The sequence below is a fragment of the Rhinichthys klamathensis genome, unplaced genomic scaffold (genome assembly GCF_029890125.1).
Source record: "Rhinichthys klamathensis goyatoka isolate OS25496 unplaced genomic scaffold, OSU_Roscu_1.1 h1tg000147l_1, whole genome shotgun sequence".
NCBI classification, from domain to species: domain Eukaryota; kingdom Metazoa; phylum Chordata; class Actinopteri; order Cypriniformes; family Leuciscidae; genus Rhinichthys; species Rhinichthys klamathensis.
Genome location: NW_026606682.1, coordinates 2321912 through 2343957, shown reverse-complemented (window position 1 = coordinate 2343957; position 22046 = coordinate 2321912). Strand labels below are relative to the sequence as shown.

Below are 22046 nucleotides of genomic sequence, written 5' to 3'. Positions count from 1 at the left end.
TGCCACATCACAACAGTAAAAAAGACCTTCATGCATGCAAGTGATGAAATGTTTTCCATTTGTATTTTATAATATCACATATATGACAGGCATTTGACCTCTTGCCATGTCATAATTGTTCCATTGGTGAATTTCTTTTCATAGGTGGGGCTGTCGATACCACTCACATGTCTGTAATTGAAAGACCTTGCCCCACCCTCGGTATTCCATGAACTTATTGAAGACATGTCAACCTTTTTGTCTTCTCTAATAATCTTATTACACCTTTCCTAACACACCTGATGGAAAAATCAGTCAGAATATGTGTCATCACTCCTGTGTTTGAGTTTGCCCATACTTGATCTAATTTATTGTAGATTATTTTTCTAAATATTCTTCTCTAAGTGCCTTGAGCTCAAAACACCACTCAGGGTTTGTTTTTCTTTATATATATATATATATATATATATATATATATATGTTTTTTTTGTGTGTTTTTTTACGAAATATCTTACTCTCACCCAGGCTGCATTTATTAGATTTAAAAAATACAGTAAAACAGTAATATTGTGAAATATTATTACAATTCAACAACTTTTCTAGTTTAATATATTTTAAACTGAAATTTAAGCAAAGCTGGATTTTCAGCATCATTACTCCAGTCTTCAGTGTCACATGATCCTTCAGAAATCATTCTAATATCCTGATATGCTGCTCAAGAAACATTTAATAACATTATCAATGTTGAAAACAGTTGTACTGCTTAATATTTTTGTGGAAACGATGATGATTTTTTTATCAGGATTCTTTGATAAATAGAAAGTTAAAAAGAAACGCATATATTTGTTATATAATAATTTTGTATTAATACAAACATCTTTATGGTCACATTTAATCGATTTAATTCATCCTTGCTAAATAAAAGTATTCATTTCTTTAAAAAAATCTTACTGACTTTATCTGAAATGTAAGCTTGGCCAGGTGTGTTTGCAGCACAGCATTTACTAATAATTAATAATAATTCATTACATTTATATAGCGCTTTTCTAGGTGCTCAAAGCACTTTACATAGAAGGGGGATCTCCTCAACCACCACCAAGTGCAGCATCCTCCTGGATGATGCGACGGCAGCCATAGTGCGCCTGAACGCCCACCACACACCAGCTTATTGGTGGAGAGGAGACAGAGTGATGAAGCCAATCACTATATGGGGATGATTAGGAGGCCATGATGGGAAAAGGCCAATGGGCAAATTTGGCCAGGATGAATGAATGAATGAGGCATTTATATAGCGCTTTCATATGTACTACTGTACACCCAAAGCGCTTTACAATCATATCAGGGGTTCTCTCCTCAACCAGCACCAGTGTGCAGCATCCACTTGGATGATGCGACGGCAGCCACAGTTCAACGGCGCCAGTGCGCTCACCACACACCAGCTATAGTTGGAGAGGAGAGAGAGTGATAGAGCCAATTCAGTGGATGGGGATTATTAGGAGGCCATGATTGGCAGGGGCCAATGGGTGGAATGTGGCCAGGACACCGGGGTTACACCCCTACTCTTTATGGATGCCGGGGTTAAACCCCTACTTTTCCGAAGTGACAGAGTCAGGACCTCGGTTAATCGTCTCATCCGAAGGACTAATCACAGCCAGGCTGACTATTTTTTATAGATTAATTTGGTTTATGCCAAATTACACTTTAAACTGACCAGATAATCCACCCAACAAGATCCTGTTTACTTCTATTTGAGCAAACAGTTGAAATCTCGAGATTACAACATTTGTAATGATGTCTAATACGCTATAATGTATCTAAATTAAGTCTGATTAAGGCTATGATATGTTCTGCCACAGCTTCTGGAATATGTTGGGAAAGGGAAGAGCATCATGGACGTGGGTCTGGCCCAGGCCCGGCAGCCCCTCACAACACGAAGTCACTACTTTGAAGTGGAGATTGTGGATTCTGGAGAGAAGTGCTACATCGCCCTGGGCCTGGCAAGAAGAGTAAGTCAATTATTATTCCTCATTTAAAAGTTTCTTCTGATAAAAGTGTTTGCAAAATCGATTAATGTAGGGAGTGCATGCACACATGCATGACATTTCCCATCCTTCGGTATATTCTCCTAAATGCTCTGTAATACTTGTCACATTTCATCATGCATTGCGAATGCCATTTAGTTTTTTAGTTTTTTTAAGGTATTTTTGGCAATTGTAAAGTATTTTGATCAAATTCCCTGTGGTTTTGGCCTGAACAAGTATGGATGTGTACAGTAAGCTCTGGATATACACCAATATTGCAAATGCGGCTCCACAACACTGCGACCTCATAACAGTTACAGTTTGACAGGCCCTGAGGCACAGTGTGCAAATAAAACAGTGGTTTGAGAGAATCACCTTGCTGTTAAGCTCAAATGAATAACTCCCTCCTCTGTCATCATTTACTCATCCTCTAGTTTTTCTCATTACTTGTTTTCTGTCATAACTTTTCCATAACTTTGTTTCTTCTGTCAAATGAGGGGCTTTCGCAGCGGAGAAACTTTTCACAGTTCCTATAACTAATGGCTGAAGTATCTGCTTTTTGTGGATCTGGGAACGATTTTAGTTCTAGTAACGCCTTTTAGGGGGGCTAAATTAGCTCCTACTTTTACACTTACCAGTGACATAAGTGTAAAAAGCCGTGTAAACATAGTTTACATATACTGACTCTACAAACTAACTCCACAAACACATTGTGTTCTTTTCTCAGCATTGGTGATGTGTATCACTGCAAGTTGTCATAGCAGATTTCGTCTCTTAAGGCCCTTTTACACTGAGCGAGATTAGGCGATGCAAATGTACGTCACTATGTTTTATGTTTTATTATAAAACACTACAAATAATGCATGTCTGCCCATTATTTGATCAAAATCCACTTTATTGCACGTTCAATTAGCTGAAGGCAATCAGTTGTTGTTTCCTGTTCAGTGTGAAAACTCTGTTCGTCTGCGATTCACTTTATCACGCCGTGCTCGGTGTGAAAGGGCCTTTAGCCCTCCTTTTTAATCTTTCAATCGCATAACTTAAACGACTACATTCTATCTCAGTTATCACGAAACCCACGATACACAACAAAAACACAGCTCTGATCACAGCGTCCTCCATCTTACAGTTGTTGATGTTGTTAATGTCGCGCTTAAATGACGTCGTTGTCGGCCAGCTTACGTCACTTTAGAGTTCCTACTGGCGGTGCGAATACAACCAGGAAAATGGCTCTAGTTTCCTTGGGGACCACCCTGGTGGCTAGTTCCTTTAACCACCCTGTTTGAAAGCCCCTATGGTGACCAGTGGCTGCCAAGCTCCAGAAATGCATTATGAATGGAGTCCAGATGGCTCATATGCAATATTACAAGTCTTTGTTAAAGGAACACACCAACTTTTTGGGACTTAAGCTTATTAAGACGCACCCACCGCTAGCCTAGCTTAGCACAAAGACTGGAAGTAAATGGCTCCAGCTTGCATACTGCTCCCAATAAGTGACAAAATAACGCCAACAGAGCAGTATGCAAGCTGGAGCCATTTTTCCAGTCTTTGTGTTAAGCTAGGCTAGCGGTGGGTGCGTCAGAAAAGGGTGAAAGGGTATGTATGGACTTATCTAACTCTGGGGGATACGGTGAATAAGCTAAAGACCCAAAAAGTCATCGTGTTCCTTTAAAGCCCTACAAAGTCATGTATGAGCAAGAGACCAGAATTCTTAGTCATTATTTACTAAAAATCCTCCCCTCTGGCATAGCTCTCAAATCTCAGAACATAATGTAAGTCATTGGACTACCTTTTAGATTGTTTTAAAGTCACTTTTTGTCATTTTTGGTGCTTGACAGCCCTTGGTTATTCATTTTTGTTGTATGAAAAAGAGCAGCTTGAACTTTGTGAAAGAAATTCATACAGGGATCATGACAGTATTATTTACAGTATATATCATCATAGTTGTATTAATACTTTTATTTTTATATTTTTATTTTTTAATTTAATTTTAGTAATTTTTTGTAATTTTATGTGCTTTGTCATTTTTTTAATTAGATTGTATATCATTATTTAGGTTTAAATTATTTTTATTCCATATTAATTTATTTAGATTTAGTTTTTATTTCCAGTTAGTAAATTCTGTGCTTTAACTTACTTAAAACAATTAAGTTTTTAATCTACCATTTGTTTTATTTCAGGGTTAATTCAATGACCAAAAAAATGTTTTTAATAGTTAACAATAATAACCCTTGTTCATGAGTGAGTAAATGATGGCAGAGTTTTTTTTTTTTTTTTGAGCGAACTATTCCTTTAGTCAGTAAAAGTCATGTAGTGATCATGCAGGGTTGGAACAGGAACACTGCGCTGTGTTCTTCTCTCTTCCTGACGTTCTGTACCAGAAAGTGAAGGGTAATTAGTCTCAGGTTGGGAACTGCAGACAGTAGGCAAGTCTGCTGTGTCGAATCGTGGAAAGGCCATTGGTTGCTCAGAGAAACGGAGACATTTTGACTTTTTCTGGAACTTTGCATCTGTGTTTCATTACATATCAAATATCAGGTACAGCATAGCTGCTTAATTACTGTTTACTCTCATTAGATGTGTACCCTGTGTTCCCTGCATCCTGTGTCTGGAGAGGCGTTTGCAAACAATGTGGTTGTTAATTGTTAGAACATCAAGTGCGCAAGTATCACCTCTGACGTTTGAGGAACAACAACAAAATGGTGACCAACCTTTTTAATGACTTGATCTCTACTGTGGTGGGAACATCAGTTGGGCCGAATTATAAGCTAGTCTGCTGTCTGATAGTCCTGGTTTCGGTCTGAGGATGATGGCGGATGTGGAGAGGAAGAGCCGAGCTCTTATCTGCAATCACTGAACCCTGACCCCCTGTGAACGGGGACTGGACCTGGCCGTACAAGCTTGTACACATGCATCCGGAATATACACTGGGTTGCTAGGATGCAAGACAAAGATTTTCTGGGTTCTAACAAGGGGCGGAGGTGCGTACCGGAGTCTCGGCAGTCATGTCTACGTGAATGGGTCCAACCCTTATCACCTCCTGACCTTCCCTTCTTTCACCAGCCCTTTCCTCTGCTCTCATCCGGCACCGCAGGCTTCGGTTTCAGCTAGCTCTCTAGCACTTCCCATGGAGCAATTGAGGGAGTGTGTGTTCCTGACCCTGGTGTCCTCATTTATTTTGGAAACATTCAAAAGTGGAGATCAACTCTTGAAGTGTTTGGCAAGGAACACAATCTGTCTATCTGTCACCAATCCATCTGACCTATTCCAGTGCTCCATTTTACTGTATGTTTGGGTGTTTACTTTAAAGCACTTAAAAACATCATTATTAAGGCGTCTCAGATACAAGGACCTGAACTAACTGTTGTGTGTGTATGTATGTATGTATGTATGCGTGTGTATATATATATATATATGTATATCTCTTTACTTTCACTTTTGATCAAGTTAATGCGTCCTTGTTGAATGAAACTGAGAAAACTGAACAGAATTTTATTGTCATTTCCAGCCAATCTGTAATTAAAATGTAATTTCCACTACCATCATTTCCATCACAGAACATTGAAACACAAGTTTAACACAAATTTAAGACGTGTTAAATTTAAAGTGTGGTGGAAATGACAATTCTCCTGTGATGTATGAATATACACTGTCAGAGGTCAAATTAAAAGTGTTTTAAGAGTTCATTTTCTAAAAGTGCTCATAGTTCATTGTTTCGTGATGACAGGAGCTTGCACAGATGCCATTCCCAGCGCCCGTATTGTGGTGTTTGGGAGCAGGTACCCACTTGGCCTAATCTCTGCTCTGTATGTCATGTGCAGATGTGCATCTGCCTCCACCGGCAGCCTCTCTGCTACTTGTTGTCTTTGCCACAGTGTGGAAATGCAGGCAGCTCAAGTATCGCACATAAAAGCCCCCGGGTGGATCTGATATGGCTCTGCCACGGACACATATGCTACTGTTTGTGTTTCTTGGAAGCTCGATGCTTCTCTCTAATGGCTTTTGCAGTGTCCTCAGGGGGCCAAAACACTATATGCATGAATAGCTCCTCTCCTCAAACAGGAGTATGTGGTATATAATTTCATTTGACAGATTTAAAAAAAACTGTTATGTGGGTCGCTGGGGCGAGCGAGGTGATTGATGGCTTATGTGCTTTGCGCGGCATGTTGAAGTGTCTGTTTGCTTGTGTGTTTATACATGGTACTTGATATAGAGCACAGATGTAATCGTACGAATACACGAAATGCACTATCATTTTTCACCTTGTCAGGGAGCAGATGTATACTCAATTGAAATTAAGTAATGTTTGCAAACAGTTTACTTTCTCATGTGTTGTTCCAGAGAGCGCCACTCGATTGTCTCTACATGTTTAGATCTGTTTGTCAGATTCGCCTAAGGTATCATCATCATCCTCGCGCGCTCTGTTGCACAACTTCACTGCACTGGAGCCGATATAGCGCTAGTGGGGTGGAAAGCGACCAAGGGATGTTAAACGCGTCACCTTACTGTGGCTCTCATTTAAATCATCTGTCCGTTTTGGGTCCGAGCTTAGATCGTGAATAAATCAGTTTTAAGTCCCCCTGGTCTGTGTTTACTCCTCTTCCTTATTAGATAAACAGATTAAAAGAGCTCGACTTGAACCATAACACAACCCTCTATCAGCCTTAACCAAAACAGAGAGAGATGCCCATGTAATCCTCTGGACCAGATTACAGAAATGCCAGCACACGGAGACAGTAAAGACATTTAAAATGTTACAAAATATTTATTTTAAAATTATTTCTTTAGAATTTTCTAATGTTAAAAAAAAATCGATCATGGTTCCCACAAAAATATTAAGCAGCCCAACTGTTTTCAACATTGATAATAATGAGACTTTTTTTGGGGGGGAGGCACTAAATCATAAATGGATTTAGCAAATCAAAAAAAACAACTTTGAACTGTGAATGAATTATCTATTATTACATAATATCTTATTGTATATAATTTTGTACTCGTAATTCAGTAAAGAACTGATGACAAATGTTTCAGCAACACTTTAAAAGACTTTACAAAACTTTATAAGGTTCAATTCATTCAATTATGCATTAGGTATAAACTAGCAATTTAAAATACTGTATAATGTTGTGTACAATATATTAATATTGGTTAATGTTAATTACTAGATATGCATTTTTAACCTTAAGTCATAAAAAATAATTTTAATTAATTATTAATTATAAAAAAAGTATTATAATCAAACATGAATTAACATAGGTGGATTAATTCTGTAAAATATTGTTTATTCATGATACAAGTCGGCATGAAATGGAAGTTGCGATAGTGTTTTCTTTCTTACTGTGACGTTTATTTGAGTGAAATGGCTTCTCAAACAAGAAAAAATGTAGGGCGGGACTTGCTTTTGTCCATCATGAATTGAAGTTTGATGGTTGTGATTTTGCTATTGCTGGATCTCAGTAAACAGTTCTTTTAAAGCTGCAGTCCGCAGTTTTTCCTCTTTGTCACCATCTCTGTTCGAAATCTGCAATTGCAGTCATTCGGCACAGCGCGGATGAACACAATGTTTGAGGAGAGTGTGCAGCTGTCAGTCACCGCGCCGGTGTGGATACTGTCGTTTTGAGCGTCAATCAGAAAGTTGAAAGAAGCTCAACTTTATGATAATGAGCTATGACGCGGTTCAGTGGCAAGCAGCGGCAAAACGCCAGCAACCAATCGGAATATAGACGTCCTTCGCGCTGGCTGATTCCGGAGAAACATACAATGTAAACTAGGGATGCACGATATAGGATTTTGACCGATATTCGATATGCCGATATTTTCAGACTAATTTTGCCCGATGCCGATACCGATATATTTGTGTGTCTTTTTTAAGTGCAAAAAAAGCTTATTAAAGCTTCTATTAAAGTTCTCAGTCAAGAGCAGTGAGTGATTTCCTCTTTGTGTTTTGTTGTTTTATTAACATTAACGAGATAGTTCTCCCCAAAATTTTAATTGTCATCATTTACTCTCTCAAGTCTTTCTTCTGTTGAAATTATAAAAGTTATTTGGAAGAATGTGGCTAACCAATCAGTTGCTGTACTTCAGTGACTTCCATAGTATATTTAAGCTCAAGAAAGAAATGAATACAGGTTTGGAACAACATTAGAGTGAGTAAATAATGACAGAATTTTTATTTCTGGGTGCAGTATCTCTTTAAGGACAAGCGGCAGCATATTATTACTGTCTCTTTAAGAACTGCACGCGACGCGTCTAATATACACGCATTTGACAAGCAGATTTTCTCTGTTTGCTTTCACTTTAGACATAACCAACTTTGTTTATGTAAACCGTGTGTGTATTTGACAGTATCAGCGCAATAAGACTCGAAAGATTAGTCCAGTATGCAGACTCTGTGACAGGCTTTAGTTCCTGTGAGCGTCGGGTGTAACGCGCTCAGAAAAGCGGATGTTAGAACAGCGCATCAGCACGTGAATGACATGTTTACCTAGCAAGACTTTGACGCACATGCAAATAATGAACTTTTGTGAATTGCGGTGTCCCGTGAATGTAACTCTACCTCTGCGTTTACATGTGATGTGATGTGAATGTACGTCGCGTTGTGTATGTTGAGATGAAGGCGCCAGAATTGAACTGATAGAATGCACGATACTATGATTTTTCTTCAAAAGCAGATCGTGGAGACATTTTAATCGTCCACGATCAACAACCGTGAGACGCACGGCACACCCCTAGTTGGAAGTTTAAATTGCTGGCGCTCATGCTTCGTTCACGGTCGTCACGTGCGCATAGGAAACACGCCACCCTATCGGCAAGGCTCATCGGCAGAAATATTCATATCGGCCGATGCCGATGATGGTCATTTTAAGCTTTTATCGGCCGACACCGATGTTGTCCCGATATCATCGTGCATCCCTAATGTAAACTTTCATTCCTACCAAAACATTAGTTCCGAGAAAAGGGAAGAGAAGCTAACAATCGCCGTTGCTGGGTTTCCTACAGGTTTCCTATCATTTATGACATGACGTTGTTTGCTTATAGGGACCGTCTTCTATTCTCTTAGATGTCGATAGATGTCTTCTATTCTCCCTGCAACGTCAGAGCGTTCAAAGCGTCAACAAGCTTCCCCGTACTTTTTGACAAGCGTCCTTGATAGGGCGGCCAGAGCTTCTTTGACGCTCAAGTCGGCGGCGGTGTGAACGTACAGTTATGTGTACAGATGTGACGTAATGACTCAATATAGCCTTCTAGCCGAGACTCTTCTTTATGTGTACAGATGTGACGTAATGACTCAATATAGCCTTCTAGCCGAGACTCTTCTTTATGTGTACAGATGTGACGTAATGACGCAAAGACATGCTCGAAACTCCTGCGGAAATCCACCAGTACCACTGGAATTAAAAACATTATTACAAGCTTACCGCTTTGAATCCAGCTAAAGAAAGCCGATAGTTTTGAATACTGGCTGGTTATGTATTTTCTCAAAAATGTATTTTGGATAATTTTTAACCCAAAAAAAGCGACAGACTGCAGCTTTAATTAAAGATTACAAGTTCACATGAATTAAAAAAAATAATAATAATGATATGCATGGATAAATCATTTATAATTAATACTGCAATATTACATAAAAAAAATTGTCAATTTTAATTTTATTGTGACTAACAATTTGGATCTTTTGAAGATTTTAAGGTGTATTATCAATGCATTAAAAATGCTTTTTAGAGTACATTACATATACAGGCTTCAAGGGAATTGTTGCTACAATTTTTTATGTAAATAGGCTTTAATAGTCTCTTCAAATGACAACAGAGAAATACCAAAAATATCTTTGCATGTTAATTGCATCTCAGATCTTATCAAAATATTGGCTTCTCCTCGTGTTTGTGCTGGCATGGTGTATCTGTATATAAAAAAAACATAACCTTTGCTGCTATGTGACTGCAATTCTTAAACCTAAAACAATGAGCTGTAATGCTGTAATCGTTTTCTGGCTATAAAACTCAATTATCTCTCCACATTAATATGAAAGTGTTGAGTGAGATTGTTGAAAGTGAAAGCGTCGCAAGTTCGTGTTTGCAGTAAATCCATCATTGGTATCTATAAAACCAGACTGCTGTCTAATTATTAGTGTCTTATTCTCCCTCTCTTTTGTCAGGATTACCCAAAGAACAGGCATCCGGGCTGGAGTCGAGGCTCTGTTGCATATCACGCAGGTGAGTTGAGTTGTTGATAATTTTTAAAGATCTTGTCGTTACAACAGTCAGTATGTTTACATGCACAGTTATTTTCGAGCTACAGTATTTTTTGTGTGTAGTCAAGCTAGTCTTCATCTGTCTAAATACATAACACAATGCATAATCAAAGGCCGTGTGTCCATCAAAGCGTTTTTCCACGCGCCTAGCGTATGTTTTCAATTGTTTTCAATGGGTGTGCCGCGTTTTTTAAACGCCATGAGCGTAACGAGGCGCTGAGCAGTTTTTTCACGCTGAAGCGCCGAGCGCCCGGCGTTTTTTACTGGTCGCCCGAGAGTTGAAAAAATGTTCAACTTTGGGTAAAACGCAGCGCTCATCACTGTCACTTTTGTCCCAGCCGTCCAATCACAGTGGAGGAGGGGCGGGGCTAATACCACACCGACCAACTGTCACAACATCTGTACAACGACATCAACCAGCAGAGCAAACCGAACAAAATGGATGAAAAATACATTTTTAGTATGAAACAAATTATCTGTAAAATCTGTTACAAGTAGGCTAAACTGTGCTGCGGATATTCTGTATCATAGCAACGAAACGTCTCAACGGAAAAAACGCTGCGCTGCCAGAACGCTCTCAAGCGCCCAAAGCTAGGCGTCTTCAGCAGAGCGTCTAGCGTTCTCAGCTGGCTAAAAACGCTTTGGTGGACACACGGCCAAATAGTTTGAAGGATTGAATGCACATAGCGCTTCACCTTTTTCGTAACATACGCACTATTGGTGTGTTCAAGACCTTGAAATTTCGGATTTGTGAGTTAGGAAGTCGTAATTACGACATCAGATGAGTTCAAGTCACTTGGTTGGAGGAAGATGGCAATGTACTACCTTTTCTACAAAAAATTCAGCAAGATTTTTAACTCTACAAAATGATGAATAAAGAATGTGCATAAGCAGTGTTTTTAATTTATGTTTTACTAATGTATGAAGGTGCTGTAAATTTATCACAGCATCTTGTAGGCTTGAAATATGCTTCAAGCATATTTCATTTTTACATGAAACTTCACTATCTTTATTAATTTAATTCAAATTTACAATCAGTACAGATGCTGCATCTGTTAGGGAACATGGGGAAATGGCAGTTTCTTTCATTTTTTTTCTCCGCCGTTTGGCCTAAAGCACTGTTCATCCAGATTGAAATGTTGACTACAAACACAGGTTTTTCATATCGGTGTTATTTACGATAATAATTTTATTTACTACACTTTGTAGCCTTTTGTCACTGTCTGTAACGTTCTGGATCCTTCACTAAACGTTTACTCTTTGAATTCTTGCACCTGTGAACAATACAGGTTGACACGATTATGAAAAAGTTTACTACAAAGTATTTCCTACTAAAGCAAGGCGATCTTTGGCTATGGTAAGCGTATCCATAGCAGACTGGTGGGAGTGGCCTTGGACGGCAACATAACCAGTGCATTATGGGTGTAGGAAGTTTTCCTTCCTATTTGGCAAGGTAGCACTAGTCAGGTAGCACAGATTTTTTTTTTAAAAATCTGCTTTTTCTACTGCTTAGGCAGCCAAGTTTAATTGAAAACCCATTTTCCCAGTGAAGTGCCCCTTTAACCCTCATGTGGTGTTCAAAACCCTATAACACCTGTGGTGTTCCCGGTCAAAAATGACCGGGCCATAAAAAAAAACTTATAAATCACTCATTATACCATATTTTCACCCAATCTTGGATTCAATCTTTTTGTCAACATGTTCTCTTTCAATTAGGACTGGTTTTATATTTTGATTTGCATCTGAATAATCATAGGCCTCATTTATTTGAGAGTAGGCATTTCATTTTTTGAGTAATTTTTGTAAAAATTTTGAATAATTTTGGAAATATTAAATAAAATCTGGAGAAAATTGGTATTGTTGATCACACTAGTCAACTTAACATTTTCACCAGGAATTTTGTTTTGAAACTTTTGTTTTGTAAAAAATATGGCACATAGTCACACTTGTGGTGTTCCCGGTCAAAAATGACCGGCCTATAAAAAAATAGCTTATAAGTCACTCATTATACCATATTTTCACCCAATCTTTGATTCAATCTTTTTGTCAACTTGTTCTCTTTCAATTAGGACTGGTTTTATATTTCTGTTTGCATCTGATTAATCGTGGGCCTCATTTGTCTGAGAGTAGGCATCTCATTTTTTGAGTAAAAAACAAATAATTTATGAGTAAATTTGGAAATATGAAAAAAAAAAATGAAAAAAATGGCTGCTGTTGATCACACTTGTCTACTCTAATTTTTCACCAGGAATTTTGTTTTGAAACTTTTGTTTTGTAAAAAATATGGCACATAGTCACACTTGTGATGTTCCCGGTCAAAAATGACCGGCCTATAAAAAATCGCTTATAAGTCACTCATTATACCATATTTTCACCCAATCTTGGATTCAATCTTTTTGGCAACTTGTTCTCTTTCAATTAGGACTGGTTTTATATTTCTGTTTGCATCTGATTAATCGTGGGCCTCATTCATCTGAGAGTAGGCATGGTCAAAAATGGTCACAATGGCCGACCATTGAAAGTGAATGGGAAAGACTGAAACTAACAGAACAATTTAGTTTTCAGGAGCATGTTCATTATTTTCATGTACACATATGAGCATGTGTGCTTGCAAACATCGAGCCCTTGGACCTGTGCATGTATCGATACATTTACACACGCTACCCAGACACACACATGTTAAAACACACAAACTTTTTTAAATATTACACACATTCTTTTCCACAGAGAGAAATTTGATCCTACCCTAACCTGCATCTAATATACATTTATCCATCTGACATTACCACACACACACACACACACACACACACACACACACACACACACACACACACACACACACACACACACACACACACACACACACACACACACACAGGCCAAACAGAAATATAAAACCAGTCCTAATTGAAAGAGAACAAGTTGACAAAAAGATTGAATCCAAGATTGGGTGAAAATATGGTATAATGAATGATTTATAAGCTATTTTTTATAGGCCGGTCATTTTTGACCGGGAACACCACAAGTGTGACTATGTGCCATATTTTTTTACAAAACAAAAGTTTCAAAACAAAATTCCTGGTGAAACATTAGAGTAGACTAGTGTGATCAACCGTAGCCATTTTTTTCATATTTTTTTTCATATTTCCAAATTTACTCATAAATTATTTGTTTTTTACTCAAAAAATGAGATGCCTACTCTCAGACAAATGAGGCCCACGATTAATCAGATTCAAACAGAAATATAAAACCAGTCCTAATTGAAAGAGAACAAGTTGACAAAAAGATTGAATCCAAGATTGGGTGAAAATATGGTATAATGAGTGACTTATAAGCTATTTTTTATAGGCCGGTCATTTTTGACCGGGAACACCACAAGTGTAACAAGGTAACAATACTCCCACAAAAAAATAAGAAAATTTTCAAAAAAACACTGAGATTTAGTTATACCGTTTGGGAACAAAGTCACTAAGTTTCAGTCCAAAGCGATAACATTAACTAGTATTTTCGGGAATAAGAAAATCTTCTTCGGGTCAAATTGACCCGAACACCACATGAGGGTTAAAGAAAGTTCCACTCTCCAAAGTTGTGGCGTTATAAAAGCGATCTGTCACGACTTGAAGGCATCATAAGCCCAGGCCAATTGTAGCCTAATGAACATGAACACATGCTGGACACCCTGATCTTAAAACACGTTTGTTCACTAATGAATAAAAGTACAATTAGTAGAGCAATTTTTTTTCCAGGTGCTTGCACATTAAATAATGTATTCAAACCATCTGAATGTTGCTATTATTGCTCATTTGCCAGGTTATAATCACATTCTGTAGATCTGTTTGCCCGACATCGCAAAAATTTCCATTGCCATGATTTAATTCAGACTAAGGACATATTTATAAAACAGATATCTCTTTTAGTCCGAAATCTAAAATTAAACTTTCATGTAATGTAGAAGTACTAAGAAGTCCCACATAAAGTTATTTTTATACACACAAGTCCACACATCCAGATCCTGTTTACATAAACTTTGTTTTGTTTTCTCCGTTTTGTAATCTCTGCTTGTATTCCTATCACAGGTTATGCATGGATTACCCAGAATTCCTGCAGGTGGTGACTTTTTTTTAAGCTTTATTATTTGGCTCCTCTTCTCTTTTCAAGCCTACACATCTATGGGCACCATCTCTACAGTGTGTGGAGGTCCTGGATGATGATAAGAGGAGTGTAGAGATGAGATCAGTGTGTTGATTAGAAGAAAATCCTCTTGAAAATGGCATGAGGATAAATAGGCCTATCTCACTCCACAGGTCCCATCTTTCAAAACAGCTCAAAGGAAGTCGATATCGGATAAGATTGCCTCTCAATGTAAAGATGGCAATCTTTATACTCAACCCCTTCATGCCTTCATGCCACTCCACATAACAGATTAGTCACTGAGTATCATCCTGAATGAAACTGTGCTTCTGTGGTGACTCAGAGCCTATTGTTTAAGGGTGAGGGATTTTGCCTGTAAGCCAGATAAACAGTGACGGTTCAGATTTTTTTATATATATATATAATGTAATGTGGCAACAGGAGCTAAACTCTGCAGGACAGTGGCCCTCCAGGATCGACGTTGCCTATCCCTGCCCTAAAGAAACAGGGTGATGGAAAAAAATATGAGATGAGGAGAAAAATTATATTTCAATGCTTTTGCGTTTTCTCGCAATTATATAGTTGGGTATATTGTACATAATTTGCGGGTATCAGGGACCCACTATCAATAAGCAGGATATTGAAATTGCTTTTGAATGCGCGCTTGCTTTTTTACTTTCACTTTCAAGATAAGATATTTCTCAATGACGCTCAGGATCTGCTGCACATTAAATCCTCTGACAGCGTCCTGTCAGTCATCTCTCATTACTATCTTCACGTAATAAGTGAAATCTTATGTACTGTAATGTAACTGACTACCATAGCAAGCTTAACCGTGTCCCTTTAGGGGCTCCGTAGAGTGCGTTACTCATTTTCTGTGCCATTTCCGAATTCGCAATTATGCTTAGAGCATTATTCCTACGTATTTGCCATCATCTAATGCTTACTTAATCTCTAATAACTCTAATAATATAAAAACATTGTTAAATATAATATTTAGCAAATCTCTAAATATATATCCAGTTTCATAGCATATTGTAATGTCATGATGCCTAATTTAGTTTAAAATGCATTTTAAATTTGTATATATATATATATATATATATTATATATATATTTGTAAATATGTATATATATACATATGTATACATTTATAGCTATGTGTGCTTTTCTGACAAATTGTTGAATTTTTAAAAAAAATATTAATTTTATATATATATTAATTTATAGATCTTAAAATATAAATTCATATATGTTTGTGTTAGATAGATAGATAGATAAATAGATAAAAATATATAAAACTTGAAATACAAATTATATTTTATATCAAATTAACTATATACATTTTCTTTTCTTTTTTTAAAGCACATATACGTATATATGTATGTGTATTTATAAATGTATGTGGATTTTTCTTAGCATTAGTACCCTCTATTTATTGGTTGATCATAACGTGACAGTAATTATTCTATCGATCCAAATTTTCATAACGGTGCATCCATAGTGATGGAAGTTTGTTTATTTCCTAGTGAATTCACCCTGGCCCTGTGTTCTTCTTGCTTATGTGAAGAATTCAGCCATATCATCCCTCGCATCAGGGCGATGTAGTTTGTCAAGCCCTCTTGTCAGCTTTTGCGGAGCTGCATTTATGGGGCATATCTTTTCTGCGCCTCATTGCGGCACCCGCTGATGGAGGTCTGGCACTGCCACAGAAGCGGGTCAGATTAGGGGGGCATGACTCATTGTCCTGCCCTGATCTATAAGAGGCCCACATCTATGACTCATAATCCAGTTAGTCATCACGTAGAGACGTGTTACGGCCACTGATATGTCGCTCTGAGGGTCAGTGTCCTCACGCGCATCATAGCCAAGGACAAACGGGGCTATTATAATCTCATTTGGATTGAGAAATGAATTCGGAAGTCGTGTGATACATTTTGGTTTTTGAGTTTGGAACAACGGTTTTATGCCGTATACGATCCCCATTCCTGTTTTAAATCATCTGTTGACCATGCCAAGTGTGTCAAAATAGTTGGCAGAGTCGCTTTACCCCAAATCACAGTTTTCAGGTTTGTTCAGTTCACATTTGGTAATGCAATAGGGTACGTGACCTTTCCCTGTTTAGGTCACTTTAAAATGTTGACGACACGAACGAGCAAATAGTTTTCCCTTTCTGAGCCCCCAGGCTCATAAAACTGCCTTCTTGTTTGCGGAAGCAAGTCTACATTCCCGGTCTTTTCCAGAGAACAGCTCTGACATTCGAGGAAAGCCCTCTCTGCACTCCGGTGTAGCGTTTCCTGCCAGAGAGCCTGAAAGCTCAAGCTTGGTGAGAGCGCGTGTCCAAGCCCCCGTCTATTTTTAGTCGCCTTCTTCTCCCACAGTGGTCGTGGTGTTTGCGGAGTGTGGTGTTGGGACCGAGGCCCACATGGGAATCATAATGATGCAGTGTTTTCATCTCCCTCCGCGTGTTCAGATAGGGATTGTTTAAACAGTATCCTGAGCTGGGAACGGGTCCCATGACAACTCTACAAATATTTACCAGCCACACACTGCAATAAGGTTTTTTTTTTTTTGTCTGCAGGCTACCTTTCCGTGTTTTTCTTTCACTTGCTCTTGATTGTTGTTGTCTCTTTGTTTTGTTATCTTCTTATATAAGGAGAACTTTGACTTAGGAGAAAGAAACGTACAGAGGCATGAAAGCACATCTCCTTTCATCCTGTCAGTTTCTGGATGAAGAGTATAAGTCTTCTCTGGATCATTAAGAGCAAATGTGTGAGGAATGCAGCATTAGTGCTTGCTTATTCCGATTCACTTCAGGTCTTCACAGTGCTCTGATGCCAAGCACTAACTTTAGCATTGCTTCTTTATGTCCTAAAATTCATTCAGATGATGAGTTGTTACCCCCGTCATTGACTGTAAATGAATCACCCAAAAAAGAGGCTTTAAAAAGATAATCAGATGAGATACAGAAACAAATATTATGAAATATGAGCTCAAGCACTCATTTTACCTACAGTGATACTGTCCAACAGCGACACCAGCAGATGATGTTTCTGGTGGAGGTGGGACTCGAATTAATAGGGCACCTTTGGACCTATGACTCATGACATCTGTGTTTACCATGGATTTGTTGATTTAATGGTCTGAAAATATACGTATATTTCTATGTATATACACATGCATAATACTATTCATACTACCGTTCAAAAGTTTGAGGTCGGTATGATTTTTTCGTTCTTGAAAGAAGTCTCTTATGCTCAGCAAAACAGTAACAACTGTATTATTGTGAAATATTATTACAATATAATTTAACTGCTTTCTATTTGGATATATTTTCAAATTTAATTTATTCCTGTGATCAAAGCTGAATTTTCAGGATCATTACTTCAGTCTTCAGTGTCACATGATCCTTCAGAAATCATTCTGATATGCTGATTTGCTGCTCAAGAAGCATTTCTTATTGTTGAAAACAGTTTGCTGTGTAGTACGTTTGTGGAAACGGTGATATATTTTTCTCAGGATTCATTGAAAAATAAGAAGTTCAAAAGAACAGCATTCATGTGATTAATAGAAATCTTGTGTAACATTATAAATGTCTAGTATGACTTAAAAAAATAAACCTTACTGAACACAAACTTTTGAACAGTAGTGTAAATATGCACAATATAATATAAATATATAGTCCAGTTCCTGTACTTTACTTAGTTTTTTTTTCCTGCAAATTGCCCAGGATATTTCGAGTTGATTTGCATATCAGATTTGATGCAAGGTCATGGTTTACTAATGAAAGGAGCCATCTTATCTGCTCCATAGATGATGGGAAGATCTTCCATGGAAGTGGAGTAGGTGACCAGTTTGGCCCTCGCTGTTTCGAAGGGGACATCATGGGCTGTGGAATTATGTTTCCTCGCGACTACGTGCTGGACTATGAAGGTGAGAATACACATGTGGTGCTCAATAAAGGAGATGAGAAGAAATTTCCTATTTTGCTCATACTACTGCCAATACATATCTGAACAAATGTCTATAGAGAAGCGCTTCCTGGACTCAAATTAATAAGTTTGAGGTGCTCTTTGGATAGAAAAAAAAAAACATGTAGAAATAATCAGGAACATCGAAGGCACTCTCTTTAGAAAAGTTAAAAAGCCTTTAATACTATGGCTTGGTCATAATCAACACTATTAAAACATTCCGACGCGTTTCGGCATACAAGCCTTCGTCCGGGAGTCACTGCCAATACATACTTTGATCCATTTAGCATGCTTGTCAAGACTGTACTCCAAGTTTTTTAGATGTCCATCCAGCTCAACGTGTTTCTCTGTTAGATGAAATTGACGACTGGGATGCTGCTGATGTACGACCAAAGCAGGGGCGTGTCGAAAACTTACTGTATTTGAATGATGAAGATGAGGAAGAGGGAGATGACCCAGAACAAGAACATGAGGGCCGGAAAGTTATGGTGAGTTTTTATATATATATATATATATTTAAAAATGTATTCCTTTGATGGCAAAGCTGAATTTTCAGCAGTCACATGACCCTTCAGAAATTCTTATATTTTGATTTGGTGCTCAATTATCATAAGTGTTTTAACCTCAAAGAAGATTTATGCATCAAAGGCCCTGTTTACACCTGGTATTAAGAAGCATTTTCATCAATCCGATCACAAGTGGATGCCGCTAAATACAGGTAAACGGGGTCTAAACCGGTTTAATCTCGTCCGCTTTTGACCTCTTCCAGAAGTAGTCAAAAACACATTCGACCACATGAGCGTTTACACTACGAAAGTATAATCCGGTCGAATGTGGCACAAAAGACTGTCTACTCTCTGCCTACTGACCTAACGCTAAACATTATGGGAAGAAATCAAGACAGATGTGGTTGAAAGTGGACAAAAGAGACGGGAATGTGTCTCCCTCGTCTACTTGTGATCCGATTGACCAAAACGCATCTTGATACCAGGTGTAAACAGGGCCAAGGTCTCCCAGTGGGACGTTACACGATCACGACCGCTAGGTGCCAAATATTGCACTGCACGACTCTGTAATCTCCCAGTTTCCGGCCGTCATCTGGTCAGTTATCACCCCACTGGGTGAGGCTTGCTTCCATACTTGTGCAAGATTATGGATGACCTCGCTGTCAAACTCTCTCATGAGAGCTGTCTTTTGAGGGAACAGGATATCCCAGATGTGGTCGAGACGAATTAGCTCGCAGATATTTCAGTCACTCGCCTGGAAAGGCTTATTGGAAATAAAAGAACACAGTATACCCTCAGTGCTCAAAAAACAGATGTTTGCAAAGTGTTTTCTTGTGCTCATCTCGTGTCCTGAAGTAGCCAGAGTTTTGGCACTGGTGTGTACTATACCCTGTCTCAGCCCTGTACCTATGGAAATGCTGACTCACTCTCTTCCCTCTCCAGCTGTGGAAATGCTGACTCACTGTCGCCCCTCTGTGCTCATCTAGGTGTTCTTCACCCGGAACGGCAAGATAATCGGCAGGAGGGAGGTGGTGGTCCCGGTCGGAGGGTTCTACCCCACTATCGGGATGCTCAGCAGCGGGGAAAAGGTGAAGGTGGACCTCCATCCACTCAGCGGATAATAAACCAGGAACTTCGCACATCAGCCAGACTGGCCCACAAAAGAGCTAGAAACTTATGCTGAGATTTCTGTTATTTCTTTATCTCTGAAGGCACTTCAAAAAAGTTTAACCTGTCTAACACGTTCACTCCAGTGCATGTCTCACGGTAGAGCATATCTACAGCGTTCACCTCGGCTTAAAAACGGTTTACCGTGAAGCCACAAATGTTTAATATTAGGCCTCAAAAGAACTGTTTAAAACGTGACCGAAATAATATTGTACGAAGATACATTTAGTTTATTAAAAATGCATAGAAAATATGGAATTCTATATTTTTAATGTACTTGTACATATGGAAATGTATGTATTGGCTGCTACACGCAACATTTATTTAGCTAAATCAATCATGAATATTAATAAACAGACGGACACCCTAGAGAAAGTTAAAGATTAGGCATGAGAGGGTTAATAATTCTGAATTATTATAATATTGTTCAAATTACTTCACAGTTTTCCACAAGCACTCCCTCTCACAAATGACTTGTGAAGGTGATGAAAGCATATTATGGTCCTGTTTTTCTTATTGTGATTTGTCTGAATGTCATGTTTAATCAAGTGCCATTTTTTGCTGTAATTTCTGTCTGAAAACGAGCCGTTGAGGGGAATGTGCTTGCCAGTTAATAGCATGAATTGATTGCGATGTCAGCGGAGGCAAGTTGTATTGTCTCCGGTTGTATATCTCACACTGTCATCAGGAAACGCCATACAGAAGCTCCGGACCAGAGAGCGGAAGACAACACATCGGCTACTTTTTGTTTATTCGTCTATGAATGCATCTTTACAAGTCAATTGAAGTTCATTTAGCCTTCATTCTGTAAATGTAGAATTTCACTTTAGTTTGTGGACGTTTTATCAGATATTTCAGGGCAGACGCCACTTTGGAGTCGGGTTTAAAACAATGGAGCTGTTTATTCAGGCATTGTCCACTGTAATGTGAACTCGATGGGTTCACAAATGCCACAAGCACTTTAGAGATGCCTCAACTTAAGCTGGTAGTCGGATGGGCGAGCGGCCATGATTCTGCCCTCCAGACCTTTTGCGTTTTGCACACCTCGCTGTTGCAATAATGCGCTTCCTCTTCTGTTCTGTCACATATCACTTATGGAACAAAAAGCTTTCATATTACACACGTTGCCAAATTTAATATCTAATTTTGTCCCTTTCAGTATGGTTCTTGTTTTATATAAATGGAATCTTTCAGTGATGTTAAACTTTTCTCTATATTGCCCTATTAAATTTAGGTGCCTCGGTTTCTTAAGTTGCATCCTACAGTTTACTAGCCTAAGGTCAGGACATTGGTTATGTTTGCATACTGTTTATAATTAAGTGATTTGTGTTCATTGGCTGCTGGAAATGGAAGGTCGAGATGAGTGCATTGCATTATGGGACACAGCACCCAGTGCAGTGTGCACGTTTTGCCATTTTTAGGGGTGTTCTATGCATAAATGTTAATGCTATGCACAGTATACAATATACTGCAGAAATGGAAATGAATATAGCCATAATCATATTTGACACATGGCTTTTCAAAGGGCATCATTGAATAATGGGCTTTGGTTTATTCATTTGAAAGATTATCGGTGGTTTATAATACTGCATGTTTATCATAGACTATTCTGCAACATTTGTTTTGAAATATATTCTGTGAGAATCATGAGGTTGTGAATGAAAAAATGAAGCTTTTTAGAGAGAGGAATGGAAATCATAGTCAACTAAAGCTCTTCCATTTAGTGGTGAAATGAATATTCCAGATCAGATCATTTAACATAAAGAATTGCTTGTGTTCCAGACATAAATTGACAGCACAGGGAAGCCAAAACCAAATACCTCTATCAGTTAAGCTTATTCAAAAAGCCAAGTGGTTGTCCTCTCCAAGATCGTCTGAATTCTTCGACTGGAATGTGGTTGCTTGGCGCATAAATGGGTGATGATCGTTTTGGGTTCACACAGTCTTAACTAAATGGAGATTTGCGTTGAAGATGTTGATATGTTGTTTTACTTGTAGCATGCACTCTTTTGCTAAT

The 22046-nt window shown here is 38.3% G+C and overlaps 1 protein-coding gene across 1 annotated transcript in view; it reads left to right on the top strand.

Annotated features, from left to right (window-relative positions):
- The window catches only part of spryd3 (SPRY domain containing 3), a 50480-nt gene extending 30138 nt beyond the window's left edge, over window positions 1–20342 (top strand). Inside the window, exons 7-11 of the mRNA XM_056258013.1 lie at window positions 1836–1985; window positions 10156–10213; window positions 18199–18318; window positions 18711–18844; window positions 19849–20342. Of these exons, the coding sequence (XP_056113988.1) occupies window positions 1836–1985; window positions 10156–10213; window positions 18199–18318; window positions 18711–18844; window positions 19849–19983 (597 nt within the window). The 3' untranslated portion in view covers window positions 19984–20342. The remainder of the gene's footprint in view (window positions 1–1835; window positions 1986–10155; window positions 10214–18198; window positions 18319–18710; window positions 18845–19848) is intronic.
- Window positions 20343–22046: the final 1704 nt, after the last annotated feature.